Genomic DNA, 25,715 nt, shown 5'->3' on the forward strand with positions numbered 1-25,715 from the left:
ACCCTCAGCTGAATAAATTATGGACCTATGAAGGTAAATAAATTATTTTAAAATAAATAAAAAGTTTTAAAGTTAATAAGTTTTTCCTTTTTACAAATTACAGGACATGACTGTATGAAGGTTTTTGTTAAAACTTTGGAAGAGGAGACAATGGCCTTATATAGCAAATACTGGAAGGGATCAAAAAAACCTATATATAACTTTGACATCTGCGATGAGGACTACCAGGAGCATGGGAACTGCTATGCGTGTGAAGAGGTCATCAGTACGGATGAACGCGTACAATATTTTAACCAGTTCACGGGTAAATACCAAGGTCCTATCCATAGAAGTTGTAAAGATAGTTTTAAGTTAAAAGCTTATTTCCCTGTAGTTTTTCATAATTTATCAAGATACGATATCCACCTCTTTATTAATGCCCTAGGGGGTAAATTGAAACCAATACCCTCTACTAAAGAGTTATATATTGCTCTAAATCAGACAATTTTTGAAAAGGGAAAGACTAATTATACTATAAAGTACATAGATTCCAATAGGTTTTTAAATTCTAGTTTAGAAAAATTAGCTTACAACATGGAAGATAAAGATTTTAAAATATTAAAATCAAAATTTAGTGGAGAGAAGTTTAGGCAAATGAGAAGAAAGGGAGTATTTCCCTATGATTATTTGGATAGTTTTGAAAAATTCAATGAAACCGAACTTCCTCCTAGGGAATATTTTTATAATTCGTTGAAAGACGAAGAGTGTAGTATTAGCGAATACAATTTCGCTAAAGAAATTTGGAGTTCGTTTCAGTGCAGAACTCTAAAAGACTATATGAAATTGTATTTGGAGAGTGACGTACTAATTTTAGCAGACGTTTTTGAAAACTTCCGTAATATATGCTCAAAAATTTATAAATTAGACCCTGTTAATTATGTTTCAGCCCCATCTATTTCATGGGATGCTATGCTGAAGTATACTAAAGTAGAATTAGATTTAATAAGTGACCCCAACATTTACAATTTTGTTAAAAGAGGTATACGGGGCGGTCTGACTCAATGTACTCAAAGAATTTCAAAAGCAAATAATGAGTACATGAGAAATTATGATAAAACAAAACCAAAAAATTATTTGTCGTATATTGACGCAAATAATTTATATGGTTGGGCTATGAGCCAAAAACTCCCATTTTCAAATTTTCAATTTTTAAGCGAAAATGAAACCAATTTATTTGATGTAGAAAATGCTGATTCCTCAGGAGACACAGGATATATTTTAGAAGTAGATTTAGAATATCCTGATGAAATTCATGACAAACATAACAGTCTACCATTTTGTCCTGAAAACAAGGTTCCCCCAGGAGGAAAACAACCAAAATTAATAGCTGATTTAAATTCTAAAGAGTTTTATATTATTCATTTAAAACAGCTTCAATTGTGTCTTAAACAGGGATTAAAATTAAAGAAAATTCATAGAATTTTATCTTTTAATCAGTCATACTGGTTAAAGCCCTATATAGATTTAAATACCCAACATAGAAAAATAGCAAAAAATGAATTTGAAAAAAATTTTTATAAATTAATGAATAATGCCGTATACGGCAAAACCATGGAAAACGTAGAAAAGCGTCGAGAAATAACACTAGTAACTCGTTATGAATCGGCGCAAAACTCTCCAGGGTTTAGACAACTAGTTGCAAGGAATAATTTTCATAGTTTAGAAATTTTTGGAGAAAATTTAGCTGCAATTGAGACTACAAAGACTTCAATTTTGTATGATAAGCCTATTTATATTGGATTTACTGTTCTCGATTTGTCCAAATGGCTAATGTATGATTACTATTATAACTTTTTATTAGTAGAGTGTCCCTCAGCAAAAATAATATATATGGATACAGACTCTTTTATAGTTTCCTGTGAAGAGGATATATACAAAATAATAAAAAAAAATTCTAGCCGTTTTGACACATCAAATTATGAGACAGGAAACCGATTCAACATTATTCAAGCTAACAACAAAGAATTGGGCTTATTCAAAGATGAAAATGCTGGAAAAATTATGACCTCTTTCGCGGGTCTAAAAGCTAAAGCATATTCATTTTTAGTAGAAAACAATGACGAATATATAGATACAAAGAAAGTTAAGGGTGTTAAGCAATCAGTAATCAAAAAACTGTGTCATTTAGATTATATTGAATGTATTAGACATATGAAAACGTACTATGGAGAACAAAGATGTATAAGAAGTAGGGGCCATCAGTTATATACTGATGTAGTTAATAAAGTAAGTCTTAGCCCTAGAGATGATAAAAGATGGGTATTAGCTTGTAATATTAATACTTTAGCATATGGTCATTATAAATTAAGATCTTTATTAAATACAAATGGATAATGTCAATAATATTGTACGTATTTTTAAAAATATTAAATAAGCGACAAAAAAAAAAAAATAAATAAATAAAAATAAAAAAAAAAAAAACAAAAAAATAAAATAAAAATAAATAATAATAATAAAAATTAAAAATGTATATAAATAATAATAATAATTAAAAATGTATATATGTATGTATAATTTGTATAAATAAATTCCAAATTGTAAAATTTTATTTTAATAAATCTGTTTTATTTATCCATGAGTTATGTGTTTCATCAAAACCTAGCCATTTTACAAAAATTTGGTCTTTTTTTCTTTTTATTACTTTTTCAACTAGGAATGCACTTTTGTCTTTAACTTTTTGAATTTCAGCTTCATAAAATGTACCTTTTATAGGGTCACCCTTATAATCAATGAGCTCGTAAGTAACTGGGAATGTAGTCCTTATTTTTGAAATTGTAAATATTTCAGTGGTCCAGTTAGGTTCATATCCTTTAACAAATACACCCTTGTATTTGCTTATTCTAACATGGTCTCCTACTACATATTTATGCCTTGGAAATACCTTAACAATGTTATAACATTTTTTCAAAATAAACTCTTCATTCTGTTTACAAACATCGATTGGCCTCATTTTTATAGTTCTGTGGTAAGAATGGTTGTAGTCTTCTACAAGCGAATTCAAATGGGTAATCCATCGATAATTTCCATTAAAACTAAACATTTTCCACATCCTATTTTTTAAAGTTCTGTTAAATCGTTCACAAATCGAAGCCTTAAGGTGTGTAAATGTATGATAATGATTTATATTATTTTTCTTCATAAGTTCTTTAAAGAGTTGATTAAAAAATTCTTTGCCTTGATCGGAATGTATATTTTTTGGCTTGTATTTGGAATCTTTCAATATAGATTTCATAACAGTTGCAACATCCATTGCCGATTTTGATTTTACAGGCTTAGCAAAAGCATATTTTGAAAATGTATCAATAACCGTTAGTAAATATTTATATCCATTATTCTGATTGGAATAGGGGATCATTTCAACCAAATCAATTTGCCAAGTATCATGAAACCCTTTTTGAACGAACTTTCGACGTAAAAAATTTTTTCTACAAGTTTTATGTATTTCATCAACAACTTGTTGCTTACTCATTTTTATTTAAAAAAAAAAACTTATTTTTTATTGTTAATGTCTGAGGTCTTAGAGATTAATGATTTCTTATAATGAATTACATCTTCTTTTATTTCTTTTGTCATTTTTTTAGATATTTCGAAACATAAACGTGTTAAATCTATTTGAACATTTTTATCATAGTTACCATCTAAATCAGATAATTGAATATCGAATTTTTGTAAAGAGACACACTTCGGAATGATATGATTATAGTACAGATAGGATATTTGCTGTTTTAATATAGTGTTCCAACATAAAAATGTAGTTAAAAATATAGCTAGGCGAATTAATGATCTCCAAGTTTCACTATCTATTTCAATTTTATTACCGAATTGATTTAGTATCAGAACATATTGTTTATCTGATTTTCTAAATCTAAAATTACATTTAATAGTTGATAAAATAGGGTGATCCAAAACTGTATCAGACATTAGGAAGTCATATTGATCAATCTTTAATTGTATAAATTCCTTGTATGTAAGCAGTTGCATCCATTCTTCTTTATCAAATCCAATATAATTGTTTTTGTGCTGCTGCATCCAAATCATTGGAGTAAATTTTCTAGATGTCGAAAATCCACATTTTATTTTCAAATTTTGAGCCACAAAATATTCAAAACCAAATATAACTTCATGGTTCTGTTTTTTTCTTATGGCTCTTTCTCTTTTAGCTTGGAGTGTATCCATTGAATCTGAATGTTATTAACAAACTGAAATTAGTTACTAAAATGTGTGGTTTATAAAGGGCTTAGTATGACGTATATACATATATATATATATATTATACATTATGTATTACATAATGAAATGAAATATATATCCATATATACAAACTCCTAAGATGTGAGAGCAACTTTTATATTATATATTACATAATGCATGTATTATATAATAAAATGAATGGTATATAAAGACCTAAAATGTAGACACCAAAGTCAGTTTACATTTAAAACTCATTCTAAAATGACTAAATTTGATAGATCAAATTCCGTTATAGTAGATTTTCAATATGTTGTTGGAAATAACAACCAAATTTTTGTTAAGGAATTGGCCTTCATGCCTGGAGGAACTGTAATACCAAACTTCTTTCACTTCAAACCTCCATACAACATTAAGGAGTTGAATTATGATACATTACAACAACATAATATTCATCGAAAAAACATAAACGGATTGGACTGGATGGAAGGAGAAATACCCTATAACTGCTTAAGCGATGTACTTTCTCCACTAAATAAGTTTTCCAATATAATTGTACGTGGCGAAGTAAAAAAGGAATTTTTATCAAAGTTTCTATCGAATAATATTATCGATATAGATATAGGAAAGAGCCTGACATGTTATCCTAATTTTTTTACCAACTGTAAAATTCACAAAAAACTTAAGCTTAGATGTGCTCTAAATAATTTATTTAAGCTTTTTGTAATTTTAGAAAACTGTAATTACGATATATACTATAACGGAGAATCATATGTATAAATTACTTTAATAAACAGTATGATTTTAGTACTTTAATTGAGAAGTTGTTTTAGCAAAATGGATCGCATCTTTGGAAAAGATCCTCGTAAAAAAGGATACAGTCAACTTATATACTGCAACTATTGTGGTTCTGATACTCATTTTGAAAAGGACTGCGCTAAAAAACGGGACCAGGAAAAAAATCATTAGAAACATTTTTTTTTTGATAATTAGCATTGAATAAACAAAAAACTTTTATCAAAATGTTTACACAATTTGTTCATCCTTTTACGATGCTTATTTGTGGTCCCTCAGGATCGGGTAAAACAACATTTTTGAAAAATTTAATAAATGGAAGGAAGGACTTAATAAGTACTTCAATAGATAGAATAATATGGTGTTACGGTGAAGAGCAAGCGAAACCAAATTTTACCAATATTGAATATTACCATGGGGTACCTGACTCCATTGAAAATGAAAATAATGAACCTATACTTTTGGTATTAGATGATTTGATGATGGGAGCATTTAATAAAAATGTATGTGAACTTTTTACCAAAGGATCTCATCATCGAAATTTATCTGTAATTGTTGTAACACAAAATATATTTCATAAATCTACTCACACCCGAGACATATCACTAAATACAAAATACATTGTAGCATTTAAAAATCCTAGAGACAAATTACAATTTCAATGTTTAGCTAGACAGATATATCCTGAAAACCCTAAAGAACTTTTTAGAATATATAAAGAAGTCACGAATGAACCTCATGGTTATTTACTTATTGATCTTACGCAAGGAATAAATGATCTTTTAAGATTTAGAACAGAGATTTTTAATCCATTATATTCAATTTGCTATTCAGATGAAAATGGTTTGCAAAAAGAGCATAAGGCGATTGAAAGCGAACAAACATTTATTGTATGTGCTCAAAAAAGCAAATAATAAACTTCGAAAAGCGATTATTTGCAATAGTGATAGCGAGTTAGTAAAAACATTGTCGGAGATAGTGATAAATACTTTAAAAGGAAACCATAAAATATCAAAAAATATCTTAAATTCATTAAAAAAGTATAAAAATGTATTACGACATATTTCCAGCTCAAAACAATCTTTAAATTCTAAGAGAAGAGTTCTTATTCAAAAAGGCGGATTTTTACCAATTTTAATAAGTTCATTGCTTTCTGGGATTTTTGGAAAAATTTTGAATCATGATTAAAAGTAAGCATGAGCTAAATAAAGTAATCTTAATGCATCCAAATGCATACCATAAACTTTTAGTAAATGATCGAGGAAATGATCTTATAAATTTAAAATTTTTACCAATTTTAAACAATAAAAAAATTAGTGATTATGATAAATGGATTAAAATTCAACAAGAATTATGTGCATACCAAAATAAAAAGAGAAACAAAGCTGTTTTGCATCAATCGGTATCGAAACCCCCGTTTTCATTAAATCAAAATGTAGAAACCCAAACATATATAGATGATTGGAAAGATTCTATTGCCAGTACTTCTAAAGAATACAAGAACGAGTCATCATTTAAAAGAGAGGATTTACCCGATTTAGCCATTTTACCCAGCGATGAAGAAGAACAATCATCTGAGAAATCTGTTTCAATTCCAATTAATAATAAACGAACACTCGCAGATACTTCTTTCACTGATGATAAGATTTTAAAAAAATCATTAGTTGAGAAAACAAGAATTATAAAAGGAAATTCTACTGAAAAGAAACTGAAACTGAGAAATAAGGTTAAAAAGAATAGAGATTCCCCCTATCCACTAAGAAATCTTAAGTATATAAGTGATTTAGAAAAATTGCAAAGGGCAAACCGCAAAGAAAACAATATCCAAATTGGTAAAAATAAATTAAATTGGATCTCATATTCTTAACTGCAGAGCTTAAAATGTTTTTTCAAAACGAGTTTTATATTACATTGCTCAGCAATGACTCCTTAAATGTGTTTCCTGATAATGTAAAATGCGCTTTTACAAATATTGTAAACCTTCCTGAAACAATGTCTGAGGAATGGGAAGTCGGTATAACTGATATATATTTAAATAATTCTTTTCGAAAAAATCCTAAAAAAAGGAGAGAAACAAAAGAAAATGAATCAGAAGAATCAAGCTCTAATTCAACAGAATTTATAAGTTTAGTAAATTCTGAAACATTTCGATACAAATCGACATCAATGAAAACGGAAGAGATGGAATGCGGTGCAATATTTATTTACACGGACATTATAAAGCCTCGTTGTGTAGGAAGCAAAAGACCACGTTGCTTAAGAGTTTTATTTACAAATGGAAAAGAAAAATTTATGCAGTTTAGAAATGTTGAATATTATCCTATTGAAAATTTTTCACCAAACGAAATTTCAATATTAATTACTGATTCAAGTGGATATAAAATCCCCTTTGAAACTTCATCAGTTCCAATTTTTCTAACTCTGCATTTTAGAAAAAGAAGAAAAAGTCTATAAATAATAATGTAAAGGGAAACTAACATTTAGAATTGATTTACCAACCATGGCGAAATGTTATCATCAATATTATTTAAATCAGTGCGGTGGAAGCTTAAGTAACATAGGTAGTCTCTATGTTTCCCCAAGAATTGTTCAGCATGGTCGTGGTATTGGAAATTTCTTTAGTGGGCTTTTTAATTACATTAAGCCGCTTTTTCTGTCAGGGATAAATGCACTTAAAAATCAAGCTGCTGAAACCGGAAAGGCTGTTATAAATGATTTGGGTCGAAAACCTCTACGAAATATCATTCAAGAACAAAGTAAAATCGCATTACATAATCTATCTGACAAAGCAATTCATAAAATTACTAAATTACAAAGTGGTAAAGGAAAAAGGCATAAAAAGAGGAGACCAAGAAAAAATCGCAATCATTTAACAACTAAACAACGTCGTAAACATACGCGTTCAAAAAAGTCAAGAAAAAAAGCATCTAAAAAATTTAAAATTAGTGACATATTTTCCAAATCAAAATGAGTAATCACATTGAATGCATGAAAAGCGAATTGGATCTTTTTGAGCCTCATCCAACGCAAAGCTGTATTTTGAAAACCGAAGAAGTTTCATACAACCCTATTGCTTCTTTGGATAGTGCTTCATCAATTGAATTCGTTTGTTTAGGAAATGGAGAAACCTACAGAGATCTTTCAAGTGTTTACTTAAAACTTGTGGTTCAACTTAAAAAAATTGATAATAGTAGTATTGAAGGAAATGCTGTTGGTGTAGCAAATAATATATTGCATTCTATATTTAGAAGCTCATCTGTATATTTAAATAATACTTTGGTTTCCCAAAGCGACAATAATTATCATTATAGATCATATTTGCAAACAATTTTAAACTATGGTTGTGATGCAAGTGAAAGTCATTTAGCAACACAAGGATATTTCCCAAATTATGGTACCCAAACACCATTTAAAAGTGATGGCAGTCAAATTCTTAAAAACATGTTTCAAAATAGTAATAAAGTAGAATTATTTGGAAAAGTGCATGGAGATATTTTCAACCAACCAAAACTGCTTGTAAATAATGTTGATTTGCGCATTACTTTTAATATTGAAAAAACAGCATTTTATTTATTGGAAACCGAAACTGAATCGAATCTAAAGATCTTGGAAGCCCAGCTGTTCATGAATCATGTAGTAGTCAACCCCAGCATTTTATTAGCTCATCATCACGTTTTACAATCAAAAAATGCAATATACCCATACAATAAAGTTGAAGTAAAATCATTCACAATATACCCAGGAAATAATACATTATCCATCGATAACGCAGTTATTGGTCAAATTCCAAATTTTTTGGCCTTTTGTATGGTAAAAAACAGAGCATACTCAGGAAATCGAGGATTAGATCCTTTTAATTTTGAAAACTTTAAAATACAACGATTCAATCTGCTAGTTAATGGAGTACAGGTACCTTCTCAGGCACTTGAATTTGATTTCTCAAATCCTACCAATACCCAAAGTTCAAGAGCATATAATTTACTATTTAAAGCTTGCGGAATTAAGCATTATGATCGTGGTCTCCAAATTTCCAAGGATATGTTTGACAAAAATAATTTTATATTAGCGTTTGATTTAACTGCTGATCACTCCAATTCTAGTGTTTGCGCTAACCTGATTTCTCAAGGAACGATCAGAATAGAAGGAAGATTCTCTGAGCCTCTGGCTGAGGCTGTTACTTGCATTGTTTATTGTGAATACGACTCTATGATTGATATTGATAAGCATCGAAATATTCGAGTACTTTTGTAAAAATGAATACAATACAAATCATGGACTTGCTCTCCAAGCATCCTCAAACTAAAAAAATATTTAAAGGGGTTTTTTCGGCCGATAAACTACCAAAAGAAATTCGTGAATATCCAGCATTGATTGTAGCTAACACTGATTATTCATACCAACCAGGAATGCATTGGGTTGCATTTTACTTCTATAACAAAAAGTCAGCAGAATTTTTCGATTCCTATGGACAATATCCTCAGAAAAAAGAATTTATTGCATTTTTAAAAAGAAATGCATCAAAATATACTTATAACAAGCAACAATTGCAAGGATACTTTTCAAATACCTGTGGACATTACTGCATGCTTTTTGGTCTTTACAAAAGCAATCGAAAAACTTTAAAGAGTTTTACACAGAATTTTAAGATAAAAGATTTCACCTATAATGATAAGTTAATTTCAAAAATGTTTAGTAAATGTTTTAAATGATTTAAAAAATTATTTTTTTTTTTTTTTTAACCCAATATGAAAAATAAACAATATTATTTATAATATCTATAAAAAAACTTTTTTATTTTCATGGATTTGGATACATTCTTTTAGTTATTTTATAGTATCTTATCATAATATCCGTAGCTTCCTTTATATATAGAGGAAGTTTGTTGCAGTTACAAGTGTCTGGACCTTCGGTTGCTTCATCATCACTCCAGGGACATATTTTGTAGTGGAATCCATATTTCGAGTACAGCATTTCCTTTTCTTCCAAATCCTCTAAAGTTGTTTTTAAAAATTGAAGTTTTTTAAGGTGCTCCTCGAAAAGCATATCTTCAAATTGAAGTAAAAATAATTTTATTTGATGCGCGTACATCGAGAGGCTTGAGAGAGGAGTTGTTTTTGATTTAAGGGAAAAAATGAAACTGATAAAACATTATAAGGAATCGACTCTTTTATACAGTTACTCCTTTGAGATAAATTGTAAACAGGCTGAGCTATATCTAGTCATCTCTTTTCCTTTATATACAAGATGCGTTATTCCATTTTCCTTCAATTTCTTAAATGGTGTTTTAGTTGAAAATTTATTCACGTAGCTCTTTGGTAAAAATATCCAGAGTGGTTCGTCGTCCTTATCAGTCAAATAAAGGGCTATTTTCGTCCCATATGTGGTTTTCTTTATCTTACATCCAATGATCTTGTATTCGAAATTAATACATAGGTCTTCAGTCTTTGTGTAGCCAATAACAGGCTTTTGATCATTCAAAGTATCTAAGAAAGACTATGATATACATAAACATAAGGATATTTTTTGATTGGCTGTGAGAATTTGTAAACATACCATCATTTATAACTCACGTACTCCTGGATTCGCTTCAAAAAGGTTACTGTTAGGTACTAATCAATTTATTTAATGATCCCGCTCTTTTATACCTTTCAATAATAAATTCACTCTTCTTTGTGGTTACATATATACATATACATACATATTTATTTATATATATATATAAGTATATTAATACGAATAATATACTTTTATTTAAATGAAAGGGATGACATCATACCACTTTTATAAATGTATTTGTGTATATAAAGAATTTATAGCTAGGGATATGGTAATTATTATTAGGAATGAAAGAGATGACTGCATGGTCATTTAATTTTAAAATATATAGGTCAATTATATACCATAGCACAGATTCAATCTTAAAAATATAATATAAAAACAAGTTCTAGTGTTGCTTTTTATCAGTTTATTTTCAAATCTTCGAAATGAAAACGTTCGTTTGTGATCTCTGTATAGAAAGTCCTTCCTTTAAATATCGCTATGGATTAAAACGTCACATTCTAAAAAAACACAACTTCAGCAATACAAAAGCCAGATCCTCATACTATAACTGCTACTTCTGTCCTGAAGTGAAAAAGTACTGGCTCCGAAGTGAATTATACACCCATTTCTTGATGGATCATCCAACGATATTAATTGAAATAATTAACTTAACACAAACTTCAAAATATTTCTTTTAAATTTTAAATCTTGGTGTTAATTTAATTTCAATCAACTATTTTAAATATTAATGTATTTTAATTTTTAAGTTCATTTTAACTAAACTTTGATAAAAAGAAAGATTTCAAAAATAATTTTGTTTGAATAATTATTTATTTTTCATGAATTAAAAATAATTACACAATAATAAAATAACATAGTTTTTAATTTATTCATTATTTATAAGCCAATCGATTAAAATTTTGTCGAATTCCTCATCCATTAAACTTTCATAATTATCTTTTCCCTCATTAACTTCCAAAAATATGTGGTCATCATCCGGGAAAGTAAACTCTGGTTTTGATGATATTTCCACTAGTTCTGGGGTCTCCGGAATAAAGCACGGAGAAGCAGGTATGTCGTCGTCGAAATCCTCAAATATATTTTCTTGAGTGTCCGGGACATACATTTTATCCTCGATGATAGTTAATTCGTAATCCCATGTTGGAGTTAGCAAATCGTACATGGATGTCAGAGAATCATCCTGTAGATTATTAAATAGCTCTTCTTGTGTATTTTTCCCAATACCAATTAATGATAAAAGTGCACCGTTTGATACACAAATATCACTAAGTGCTGGTTGGGTATCCTCGAATATAATTTCCAGCTCGCTCATTTTTTTTTTCTTTATATTTTAACTTCAAACTCTTTCTTTAGGATTTGGATTTATACTAAAAATTTGATTCTTAGCATAAACCTCAAAACCTATTGATCCTCGAAAACGGAAAACAGGTACTTGTGTTTGAATGTATTGGTATCATCAATACATGTACATGAGTTAACGCATGAAAACCACCCCCATTTTCCCCACATTTTTCCGGTTAATGAATCGGGAAAACCAATCAGAAGACTCGAAAGAAAAGATAACGCTTAGAGCCTAGAGCCTACAGTAGGGAGTAAATAGGCAATCGGCTGATTTCTTGCGTCATATCCGTGTATGCATGTATATGTTGGTGGTAACGTAAATCCACAATCCAATATACACTCACATATATATATAATCCTAAATAAAAAATACATATTGACCTTTCATCCGACCCTGACATAAATATGTCTCCTGCAAGAAAGTGTCATCCGCCCCTGACATAAATAGAAAGTGATAAAAAGGGATCGCAGCAGGTCAATTGGTTCCTTTTTTTCTTGACCCTTCAGGGTGGATTTTCACTTTTCTACGAAAAGGTTTTCTTGTGATATACTTACTCCTTGTAAAATTCTGTATTATAATTTATATTATAAAATTAAATTTTTTTATATAAGGCCGAGTTAATTTAAAATTAATTAAAAAAGAATTGGAGAAAAAAATCCTTTTAAATGATATGCAACACCATAATAAAATTTTGAATATTTTTTTAAAATAATTATTTGGTCTTCATCATTAATTTTAAATTAATTACAAAAGAATTGTCGTAAAATATACTTTTAAATGAACTGCAGCAACATGAATATAATTTTTGTAAATAAGCATTTTTTTTTGTTCATCAATTTTATTTATTTTTTCACAATCCTGAATCTTATTTATTTTTTCACGATCCTTTTTTCACGATCCTTTTTTCATGTGGGCAGTTGAATTGGTAGGGAATTAGGCAAACGGCGTATAAGCGGCAGAAAAATTCTAGTAGTATGTAATTAGGCAAACGATGATCCTAGCAAGTTTCATTTTTACATGATCTTTTCTTTACATGCATATTTCCCTTAATGGGACCCAATGCAAGATATCAGAAAATATAGAAAACATAGACAAGATATCAGAAAATATAGAAAACATAGACGGCGATGATCCTGGCAAGTATAATTTTTGGCATGATCGTTTGCTTTTATGCCAATAGAGGGCGTATAAAATATTACGGTAGATGGCGCTGCCCAATTTTACACAAACTTGACTCATAGATGGCGCCACTAAATTTACGTCGTACGCCGTTTGCCTAATTACATACTACTAGAATTTTTCTGCCGCTTATACGCCGTTTGCCTAATTCCCTACCAATTCAACTGCCCACATGAAAAAAGGATCGTGAAAAAAGGATCGTGAAAAAATAAATAAGATTCAGGATTGTGAAAAAATAAATAAAATTGATGAACAAAAAAAAATGCTTATTTACAAAAATTATATTCATGTTGCTGCAGTTCATTTAAAAGTATATTTTACGACAATTCTTTTGTAATTAATTTAAAATTAATGATGAAGACCAAATAATTATTTTAAAAAAATATTCAAAATTTTATTATGGTGTTGCATATCATTTAAAAGGATTTTTTTCTCCAATTCTTTTTTAATTAATTTTAAATTAACTCGGCCTTATATAAAAAAATTTAATTTTATAATATAAATTATAATACAGAATTTTACAAGGAGTAAGTATATCACAAGAAAACCTTTTCGTAGAAAAGTGAAAATCCACCCTGAAGGGTCAAGAAAAAAAGGAACCAATTGACCTGCTGCGATCCCTTTTTATCACTTTCTATTTATGTCAGGGGCGGATGACACTTTCTTGCAGGAGACATATTTATGTCAGGGTCGGATGAAAGGTCAATATGTATTTTTTATTTAGGATTATATATATATGTGAGTGTATATTGGATTGTGGATTTACGTTACCACCAACATATACATGCATACACGGATATGACGCAAGAAATCAGCCGATTGCCTATTTACTCCCTACTGTTTACAAAGAAAAGGTAGCTTTACAAAAAAAAAGCTTCGTAAGAATTTTATTTTTCATTGGATTGCATTTTAATCAATTTTTGTTCACCATTAATTAATAAAAACAAATAATAAGTACAAAATAAAATTAGAATTAAACAACCTTGCAACTTTGATTTTTGTCTAGGCCACTCAAAAAAGTGTGTCAGGGCGAAAACTTTTTCATTGATTAAGCACAGTGGTGCACAAACTCTCATTTCCATAGCACGCGAGCATAGTGTCGAAAATTCTTCGTGAGCACGCCCAAATTTTTTTTAAACTCTCATTTGCTCTTATTTTGCCTCACTTGACAGCCCAAACTTAAAAATAAAAATGTTTCACTGGAAAAATTTTCTCAGAAATTTGGCTTAAACAAGTTCTTTTCATAGAAAATATATTGCTAGATTATATTGATAGAGAAAAATTTTTGCTAGAAAAGCTTTCTTTAAAAGAAAAATAAAAAAAATAAAAATCACGAATAATCATTATTTTTGAGTTTTATTTTTTTTGTTCGAACTTAATGATTATTTGCGATTTTTATTTTTTTTCGATCAAAAATAATGTGTAACCATAGAAGAATAAATATAACAATTAAAAATTAAAAATCATCAAGGATATTCATAGTGCTAGTCAAGCTTTTTCTATGTTGATTGGAAGTTATTGATTTATTCATTTAAAAATTGCGACAATAATCATTATTTACGGTCCCTGTTTCTTTTACTTTTGAATTAACAAAAAATTAAATAAAAAAAATGCTTTTTTCGCTCAGTGAATTCTCAACTCTTATTGTTTTTTGCTGCTTACACATACACTCAAATATAAAGCATGTGGATAAGATGAAGCATTGGATAAGTTTGCTTTAAAAATTTTCCCAAAAACATTAAGAAGCTGGCAACTCAATAAGATTCCAAATCGGATAGTTCCATTTCTTATAGCTTTCAAAATCCCCGCGTTTAAAATTATACATGTCTATATTTCTTCTAAAAATCGGCCGGAGATAAATATTTCTCCTTGCTTAAATTTGAAACAAACTTGAACTTTGCGGGTATTATTAAAGTCTAAATATTAAGTCTTAGTCTAAGTCTAAGTCTAAGTCTTAGTATTAAGTATACGAATATGACTAAATCGACTTGGATGTATATATGTACTTTGTAAGATCGGAGATTACACACATTTACCCTCTTCGAGTACCGTGTATAAAAATATACTTAAATTTTAATTTGCAATGATAATTTTCGTGTTTTCACCATTTTTATTTCTTACCATAATTTCCATTTTTCTCAATATTGCACTGCATAAATACATTCGGCTGTATATTTAGTTCAGTCGCAAACCCCAGTTCAATGCAAACAAAAACAAAAAAAAAACTAAATACGCAAGCGCACAAGAAAAAAAATCTAATCGCTATGAAGTGAAAAGATAGAGATGAACTCGCTTATGTCGATTTCGAAATAGAGGACATTCTATTCTGTCAATCCCAATGGTTATGGAAAAAATGGAATATAATAAACATTTTTTTTGTTGGGCTAAGTCATCATACTTACCACATCTATTATTTGCATAAGCGTAAGTCCGAAACTGAGCTGAAGTGGATCGGATTCATTAACGACAGGTCTTTCTAAGCTGTTGTAGTTATCAAGAAGGCTGTGTAACAACCGCTTTTCATGCGGCCCAGCTATACTTGAAGCTAAAATTAAAGAAATTTACATCAATGTTTGATTATTCGATGGAAATAATGTGTACGGCTATAAAACCGAATCCACCTTTATGCAAAAAACAACTGCATTCCCTCTAATACCCCCAAGCTGTTGTTCTATCGATTCAGTAGGGAAGCAGGATAAAAAGTCTACATATTCATAAAAAATTTCGATGAAATTAAATTTTTTTGTAAGGATAAGGCATTGAAATAGTTTCGTATCAAAACATTTTCCAAAAACTTCTTTACAACGAGATATCCGTTTCGAGGGCGGGAGTGGACGTGGCAAAATTTTGACACAAACTTAATCTCCGCGGATACCATACGAGTCCCAGTTCCGAATCGGATAGTTACATCTCTTAAAGTTTTCGAGATCCACGAAAACTTCTAAATTTTAGCCCGTTTAAATGGACAAGTCGGCAAATTTGTTTTTCAGATGTAAATTGACTACAGAAATGGTTTGGCAATCAAAATTTTTCCAAAAACTTTCGTGTACTAGCTCTTTCGCGCTGGCGAATTTTTCGATTTACGGGGAAGAAAGGGGGCGTGACAAAAATTTGAAACGAACTTAAACTGCGTGGCTTTTATAGGAGTCTCCATGCTGAATCCTATTTTTCTATTTTTTATAGTCTCTGAGATCCACGCAGAGGGTACATATGGACAGACGGACATGGCGATATATACTTGGCTGTTGATGCTGATCAAGAATATATGTACTTTATTGGATTGGAGCTGATTCCTTTTCTATGTTTCATATTACATATATTAACATAACATATGACATATATTACATATATATTACATACAAGACTACAATGCACCCTTATACCACGAGTAAAAAGCCCTTTAAGAAGACATTGCGTCTTAATTTTATGGGGCTGAAAGGTTTTATTAATAATTTTTAAGAATATCTACGCGGATCGCGGATCTAGACTAGCTCTTCTCCGCAGCTTTTGGCATCTTTTATGAAAGCCTTAACGTAAAACTTAGTAAACAAGGGGTTGGGAAATAAAAAATACCTAACCAAGGGCTTACATTATCGACTTAGTTTGGTAAAGGTCAAATAGTGACTGCGAATGGGCCCAATACCGCAGCACCAAATAGGAGCCAAAAAAGAGTGACCGCAAAAACAAGCTGCAAAGTAGTTACGCACTGAGCCAAAAATGAGCTTTTCAGAGTTCTTGAATCCTGCCCACGGAATTAGGTTTTTTTCCTATATCCAAAGACGTGGTTCCAAGGCAGTGTCAAGGTTGTGGCGTGTGACGAAGAGGGGTCCTGAGAGCTTTAATGGAGCTATAAAGTCTGCGGAGAGCTTGGGGAGGTCTACCAGGGCACTAGAGAAAAACATTCATTTTTTTGGAATAAACTCTAATTTTGAAATTAAAAGCTTGATGCAGGGACCGTAATTGTTATAATTTTTAAAATAAAAATTATAAAATAAAAATTATTTGTTGATTTTTATGACAAAAATTGAAATATAACTCTTATTTTCAATTTTTATAATAATAATTAAGAATAAGAATTATTTTTCAATTTTTATAAAAAAAATAAAAATAAAAATTATGATTCAATTTTTAGTAAAAAAATTGAAAATAAGTGTTACGATTCAATTTTTATTATAAAAATGGAAAATAAAAATTAAATGCGAATAACTTCTGAACCGAGTGGACTATTAAAAAATTTTTAATACATTACATACCGCTTACATTTTTATGATCTGTGGCGCAGTACCTTTCAAATGATGTATCGAATGTCCTTAAAGGACATAATCAAGGATTCCTCAATTATTCAATTTATTTAGTTATATTTCTAGTGTGGGTCAACAGGGGTGTATTGGGAATCAATGTCCAATACTATCGAGACCACCGCATTGAAGTAAAGACGCTTGGCGTGATTGCGCTCCATGAAGCATGAAAATTGAAAATGTGCTGAACGAGTTTTTAATAAAAAAGGAGCAAGTCTACACTGTCACTTCAGACAATGGCAAGAATGTCATTAAAGCGATCGACTTCATGAACAAGGAATTGAATTCTGAATTTTGTGACGAGTTTGACGATGACGACCTTATGAAAGATATTCGCGTTCACTCTATATATTCGATTAGATGTGCCGCCTATTCCATGCAATTAGCTGTTCATGACCTGCTAAAAGAGAGGAGTCGGAGATTCCTTGTCGATAGCGCACGATCCATAATAAAAACTTTGCGAACTCCGACTTATAGGTAAACAAATTAAATGCATAACATTACACTTAAAAATTACAATACTATTTTAAAACAAGAAAGGAAAGCTCGGGCGGAGCCGAAGTTTATATACCCTTGCAGTTAAAACCGGATATATATCGCAAACATCGGATATAGTTGACCGATCCTTATGAATACATCATAATAAAACCAATTAACTAAATCCAAAAAAGGTCCCAAACTTCTAACTTCAAAAATAAGAAAGTTGATATTTCAACCAAGTACCATTTCCGATCGTTCAGTTATATGGCAGCTATAGGATATAATCGGCCTATCCTAATGAAATTTGGTAGGTTGGATCAATTGGCCAAAGATATAATCTGTATTAAGTTTCAGCTTTCTATCTTCAAAAACACGAAAGTTGGGTAATTTCCGATCGTTCAGTTATATGGCAGCTATAGGATATAGTCGGCCGATCCTTATGAAATTTGGCATGTAGTAATGATTTGCCAAATAGCTCTCATGTCAAATTTAAACTCTCTAACTCTAAAAACACCAAAGTTATACCATTTCCGATCAATCAGTTATATGGCAGCTATAGAATATAGTCGGCCGATCCGACTTATATACTGCGTGCAAAGAAAAGAAGGGTGTGTGCAAAGTTTCAAGACGATAGCTTCAAAACTGAGAGACTAGTTCGCGTAAAAACGGACAGACAGACGGACAGACAGACGGACAGACAGACGGACAGACGGACGGACAGACAGACGGACAGACGGACCGACGAACAGACGGACATGCTCATATCAACTCAGGAGGTGATCCTGATCAAGAATATATATACTTTATAGGGTCGGAGATGTCTCCTTCACTGCGTTGCACACTTTTGGACAAAATTATAATACCCTCTGCAAGGGTATAATTATGGATACATCCCCCAACCTCTACTGGATGTGCCAACAAGGTGAATCTCAACGTACACTATGTTGAAAAACGTATGCGTATATAAGGAGTTTTCAAAAGAAAATTTAAGTGAAACATTGCAGTTAACGGAATCAAATTGGGAGGAAATTAACTTGCTGTTGGCGGCACTAGAACCTATTTTTATAGCCACTCAAAAATTGCAAAGCGAACAATTATATTTCGGCGATTTTTATAAGCTTTGGCTTGAAACGAATTTAATACAACAAATATTTCAAAATAATCGAAATAATTTTAAGAAACTCGGTGTGTACTTTTACATGGTTGGCCCACACTTGAAAATTTCTAGTAGAAATATAACTAAATAAATTAAATAATTGAGGATTCCATGATTAAAACATTTTTAGGACCTATTTTTTTAATAAAGAGTAATATTGTCATTGCAAATGCCATTATTAAAAAATTTTTCTTCACATAATTCACATAATCGAGTCTTCCTTTTGTAATGAACACTGTTATTTATGGAATTATTAAGGAATCCTTGATTATGTCCTTTAAGGACATTCGATACATCATTTGAAAGGTACTGCGCCACAGATCATAAAAATGTAAGCGGTTTCTTAATAGTCCACTCGGTTCAGAAGTTATTCGCATTCAATTTTTATTTTCAATTTTTATAATAAAAATTGAATCGTAACACTTATTTTCAATTTTTTTAATAAAAATTGAATCATAATTTTTATTTTTATTTTTTTTATAAAAATTGAAAAATAATTCTTATTCTTAATTATTATTATAAAAATTGAAAATAAGAGTTATATTTCAATTTTAGCAATAGAAATTGAAATAAAAGTTTATTGTTTTTCTGGATTCACCGTTAAAAAATGGTATATGTGCCCTTTTCCCACTCCCCACAAAGGCTTTTTTGTCGTTCAATTTTTTTGAACTCATAAGTCTTATTTGCAGTCCCTGGCTTGATGTATATACATTTTTATACCCTTGCAGAGGGTATTATAATTTTGTCAAAAAGTGTGCAACGCAGTGAAGGAGAAATCTCTCCTTAAAGTATATATATTCTTGATCAGGATCACCTCCTGAGTTGATATGAGCATGTCCGTCTGTCTGTCTGTTTCTACGCGAACTAGTCTCTCAGCTTTAAAGCTATCGACTTGAAACTTTGCACACACCCTACTTTCTTTTGCACGCAGTATATAAGTCGGAACGACCGGTATCGGCCGACTATATCCTATAGCTGCCATACAACTGATTGATCGGAAATGGTATAACTTTGGTGCTTTTAGAGTTAGAGTGTTCGAATTTTGCATGAGTGCTGTTTTTAGCAAAATAATACGACATACCCATACGGCCGACTATATCCTATAGCTGCAATATAACTGAACGATCGGAAATGGTATTTGGTAGAAATATCATCTTTCGTATTTTTGAAGATAGAAGCTTGGGACTTTTTTTTTAGATTTTTTTTTTTTATTTTAATTAATTGGTTTTATTATGATGTAATCATAAGGATCGGTCAACTATATCCGATCTTTGCGATATATATCCAGTTTTAACTGCAAGGGTATATCAATTTCGGCTCCGCCCGAAGTTAGCTTTCTTTTCTTGTTATATTTTTATTATAAATAATGTACAGTTTAATAAAATTCCTCTTCCTCTAAATATATTTCCAAACAATCACTTTCATTATCGTAATCAGATTCATCTTCGGCAACCTTACGGAGGTATCTTTGTCCTTTTCATTTAATATTGGCTCCTCAAAAATATAGACGTAGAGAAAGGCTTCCGTTGACTTCATTAAATTATTAGACACGATTTATTCTTCGATTAATATAGTTTTTGATACAGTTTAGTTTACTTAGTTATTTTACAGTTTACGTAGTTTAACATTTCGATATACTGGAGATACACGCGACCTTCCTCTGCTGATGCTCAATCTCTACTCCCTCTCATTTTCCACATTTTTTAACACTAAAGACGAAAGTGATGGAACAGAAAAACTTATCGATTATAAATTAGGACTGCCAACCCTACATTTGGCTATTCTGACAATTCATTCGACCCGAATGAGGACGACCACAACTTCATACATTCGGTGACAGTGTTTGTTTTATTTGGACCTTCCTCATCTCCTACTTTTTCGACGAGGTATCGACCATGTCTCAACGGGGTCACGGGGTACGGCCCTAAGTACTTTTTCTTCAACTTCAACCCTGCACCAAACTGCGTTATTTTAATAGCTACTAAATCTCCGAGTTTGTACTCAGACTCTGGCTTCCTTGATTTGTTGAATGACTTGCGATTCTCGTCCTGGATCTTTGCGATGTTCTCCTTAGCTTCCTCTCGAATCATCTCCTTCTCTCCCTGTAACTCATTTAGGAAATCTTCCTCTAACAGCTTTTCTAACTCTTTATCGTACTTGGTCTTCATATTGATCCTAGTAAGAATCTTGAATGGAGCTATCTTGGTACTTCTAGGTGGGGAGGAATTAATAAACTGTTGAAGTTTGTAGTTTGTGTAGTTTGTGGTTGGTCGTGGGTAATGGGCTAATGGGACAGTAAGGGCTTGAGGACGAGCGGGACGACCATTAGGCATTGCTTAGCCCGCAGCAGGCCCCAAATCTCCACCCTACCGCTTCTCCTGCTCAATGCTCCTGAGCCTCTGCATTAACGCTGCAGCAAAGGATGCTTCTGCGTCCCAGAGCATCTGGGTTTCCAGCATTGTCTCCACAAGGTTTCCTGGGTGGAGTGAGCGGCCCGCCGTCGCCTCCAGTCGGTGGCGCTCTCGTGCAAACCGGCGGCACTCGAAGACAACGTGCTTGGCGTCCTCAACTATCGATCTCCCGCACTCCGGGCACCAGTCCTCCTCCGCGTGGCCAAAACGCTTCAGGTATTGTCGGAAGCAGCCATGACCACTCAATACCTGCGTCAGGTAAAAATCGAAAAAAATCGGCTTCGAAACACCCACCTTCTAAGATTGGGGATGAAAGTGTGAGTCCATCTTCCCTTCGGCGATGAGTCCCAGCAGTCCTGCCAGGCTGTGAGCGACCTCTCCTTGGCCTCCTCCCTTGTAATTATATCGAGGGTGCCACCAGCAACCTCATAACGAGCGCGAGCTTCCTTTAGCTCCTTAAGCTCTCGAGCGCACTCTTTCAGCGGGACCATCCCCGCAATGACCAGGATGGCGTCGTCGGAGACTGTCCTGAAGCCGGACGCCACCCTTATGGCTCCCAGCCTGTACGCTGCGTCAACTCCTCTTCTGTAGCTGGGCGCCGCGTACAGAATTTGCGCCGAGGCAACGCTCACGAGGAGCCTTCTCCTGTTCTGCTTTGGGCCTCTGGTATTGAGGAGGATCCTGGTGACGCCCCTGGTAGTGGCTGCAGCCTTGCCCTGGATATATTCTAGGTGCTCACGGAAGGAGAGCCGGGCGTCGATCATCACACCCAGGTATTTTATGGCCCGTTAGGAGGTTATGGCCATTCCACCAACCTGAATCGTCGCCATTTCTAGAACCTTGCGGCTGCTGACCAGCACCGCTTCCGTCTTTTGTGGGGCTAGGCTTAGTCCTGCATTTTGGAGCCACTGTTCCATTGCCTCAATCGCCTTGTTAGCCGCTCTCACCGCTTCCTCCCTACGTCGCATCCCGCTGGAAGCTGCAGTCTCAGGATCCCGTCATACATGGCGTTCCACAGCAGCGGTCCCAGGACCGATCCTTGGGGCACACCTGCCGTGACGCCGTAGGTCTCCGTGCCCATGTCCGTGTCGACAAGTAGCACCCTGCAGCTGAAGTAGCTGAGGAAATAAAGGGAATCGCACCAAAAAGAAAAGCTTAAAAAGGAAAGGACTTACATCCAACTATTTAAAAACCATTTTCAACAAAAAAAAAGAAGTTTTCGCCTTCTCAAAAAGAAGGTTTCGCCAACTTCTCAAGGTAAAGATTTAGCCATACAGCGGATTGGTATAGAAAAACAAAATTCACCCTATCTAAAAGATGAAATATCTATTGCACTATAAAGTCACAGCGGATAAGCCAGTCAAAGTCACTTAAAGTGACAGCAAAGCGGTAAACAAAATCACATTACATGACGTACACTACATCACCAGACATCTTCTTTGCCAAAATTGTGAGCTCTTTACCTCAACACCTTCAATGGCACCTTTCATGACGATGCCCTAGAAATAAAGAAAAAAATTCGGTGAATGGAAAATCCACTTCATCTTTTCTCAGGACTCTACCTTTGGAAGCGGGTGCACTTTCGCAGAGGGTGGATCCTCCGTCAGATTCAACTTCGGTAAAATTGGAAACCCCCAGAACGTCTGCTCTCTGAGGAATGAGTTGTGTAAGGTAAGGAGCCATGCTGTCAAGTCTGAAAATGATGGTTGTGACGAACACGGTGAAGTGGGTACCGATACTCTGCCTACGGGACCAGCCTAGCTCAGTAAAAAGTCCAGGGGGTTGGGTTACTTCCTAATCAGGATCACCGCCACACAATAAAATTTTGTAGACAGAGTTGGAAAGGATAAGGAGGGGTCACTTCACTTCATATTCATACAGTCACTTCGGGTGGACATGAATATGAGACAAACAACCTTTGTTATTGAAGAACTGAGGTGGGATAGTTCTTCTGCTTGGCCCGCCCTTCCTGTAAAGACTTACTAATTATTTCTGCCTTTACCCATATAAAAAGAAATCGTTTAGCTCAGGTGCCCATAAAAAAAAATCTAATTTACTTCATTTTAACTGTTCTTCAGTTCACAATCCATTATTTAATGAGTCTGATTTTCATCTTTCTTTCTCCTTACAATCTACTTAGCCTAAATCTTTCCTCCTACTGGTTTTCTTTAATCCTAATCAATTGAAATTAATTTGTCTTAACCACTAGATCTTTAATAAAGTTTGAAAACAAGGACTAAAAGTAAAAAGGGTTGGATAAAGAAAGAATGTCTTGGAATCTTACATCAAGTTAGATTGATAGTTTTTATAGATTAATCTTTCATACGCTTTCTTTTATAATAGCATAGTAGGCAATCAAGATTATATGGGTACTCACAAACCAATCCCTTGACGTCTGCAGGCCTGTAGACTGAAGCGCTGTATGGCTTGATAAATGGGGATAAATTCAAAGTAAAATTATGGGGTCTCGCTAACCATGATGCCAACAAATGAATTATGCTTTTTAGAAAAAAGAGTATGAGTACAGGTCTGATTCAACAAAAAAAAGTATTTAAGCAAAAAATAAAAAAATATTAGTATTCTGTTTAATATAATGCTTCACGCTGCTTCGATACGGTCTTTTCATCGTTGTGGGTGATATTGATTCTTAAATATTGTCGCTATGCACAAGAGGGAGAGTCTTGCTTGCACATGGCCAATGCGAGCATAGGTAGACATGAGGTTCGCCCAAGGTAGTGAGGTTATGTAGTCATGAAGTTCCCTTTAAGGTTCTCATTCCGCAAGGTTTTGACCCTTCTCCTGATCCAATGCTGCCCCAATCACGCACACTTCTCGGAAGCTACAGGAACTTCAGGCCGACGCGGCTCTAGCCTGGTCCGGTTCCGTGCACGTTTAGGGGTTGATCGAGGTATAATCGCACTTGACCACTTGGCGTGGTTGTGCTTCGCTTGTGACTTCTGGATCGCCGAGGGTACTTTTCGCTTGCCGGTGGCTTTCCCTGGCCCTACCCGTCCGAGTTCTACTTAAAAGGCTTTTGTTAGTCACCTAGCGCTTGGATATTTTCCCTGCTCACCTGTAGGTTTTCCCACCTACGTGCAGTTGCCGAAATCTGCGCACAACACGGCCAATTCTGTGCTGCTGTTGCGCCACTGATTCGACTGCGTTGTCACCTTACTTTGGGGCTTATTATTTTCCCGGGTTTTACTTTGAGGTGTACTCTTTTAATTTGTGTGTTTTCTCTTCAGAAGTTAAAATGCAAAAGAACATTTGTATCCGGCGCATCTAAAAATGGTAGTGAAAGAGGGTGCCGAATCTCATTTGAGAGGCGATCAAGGTGCCAGAAAGTTCGCGCTTAACGGCTCTTATTTGGATAACAGTGCAGCTGTTATCGACTTATTTTATCAACCTAATATTGGTTAGAATAACTTACATTTATTTTCATAATTTTTGTTTTGCCCAATTTTAAGTCGAACCCTCACATCACAGGTTTTATTGACGTGATATTACCCAAAATGAAAGCTGAAAAAGGGTCACCAGAGATCCTTGGCATGGAAGGTTCCTAGCTCCTTTTCGTTGTTGTCTTCGAGTAAATATAACGACTGTCCTCGCTTCTCTTTTATTTTAGGTTTTATTCCCACAGGTGTTAATTTGGCATTAATATGCGAGGCCTGCTTACTTAAGACAAAATTTCTTTTTATAACTTCCTGCCCTACCTCAAAGGCTCGATGTCGGGAACGTAAATCATATTCATCTCTGTTTTTCTGGTATGCTTTTGCCATTCGCTTGGCGATATCCGCTCGGATTCTCGGGAATTCGTCTGATCTAGCGATCTTTGCTGATCCTTCGGACAACATATGGATATTTCGTAGCAACTTATAGTCTTTGCCATGCGTATTGGCCAAAGACTACATAGTATGGTGATTCTCCAATGGATTGATGTATACCATTCCTTAATGCAGAGTTTATATTTCCTATGTAACTATCCCACAATCTTTTATCTGATTGAATATAGCTTCTGAGAGCAGCAGTTTGTCTGCGGGGAGTACGCGCCTGTGAAAATATGTTGGATTCCGTGCTTAGCAGTAAAGGCTGTGAAGTCATGGCTTTTAAGCTGAGTGCCATTATCGCTCACCAAAACTTCCGGAGTTCCAAAACACACCAAAATATCGTCCTTTAAATAGTCGATAACAACCTTTGAAGTGAATTTCTTAACAGGCTTAAGCCAAGTGAATTTAGAAAAATGGTCTAGGAGAATTAATATCCCT

At 33.1% G+C, this 25,715-nt stretch overlaps 1 protein-coding gene across 1 annotated transcript in view; it reads right to left on the reverse strand.

Annotated features, from left to right (window-relative positions):
• nAChRalpha7 (nicotinic Acetylcholine Receptor alpha7) overlaps positions 1–25,715 on the reverse strand; it is a 1,067,155-nt gene that overhangs the window by 934,291 nt on the left and 107,149 nt on the right. The window contains exon 2 of the mRNA XM_070283181.1: positions 15,508–15,650. Within this exon, the coding sequence (XP_070139282.1) occupies positions 15,508–15,650 (143 nt within the window). The remainder of the gene's footprint in view (positions 1–15,507; positions 15,651–25,715) is intronic.

Source organism: Drosophila bipectinata, chromosome XR (genome assembly GCF_030179905.1).
Source record: "Drosophila bipectinata strain 14024-0381.07 chromosome XR, DbipHiC1v2, whole genome shotgun sequence".
Lineage (NCBI taxonomy): Eukaryota > Metazoa > Arthropoda > Insecta > Diptera > Drosophilidae > Drosophila > Drosophila bipectinata.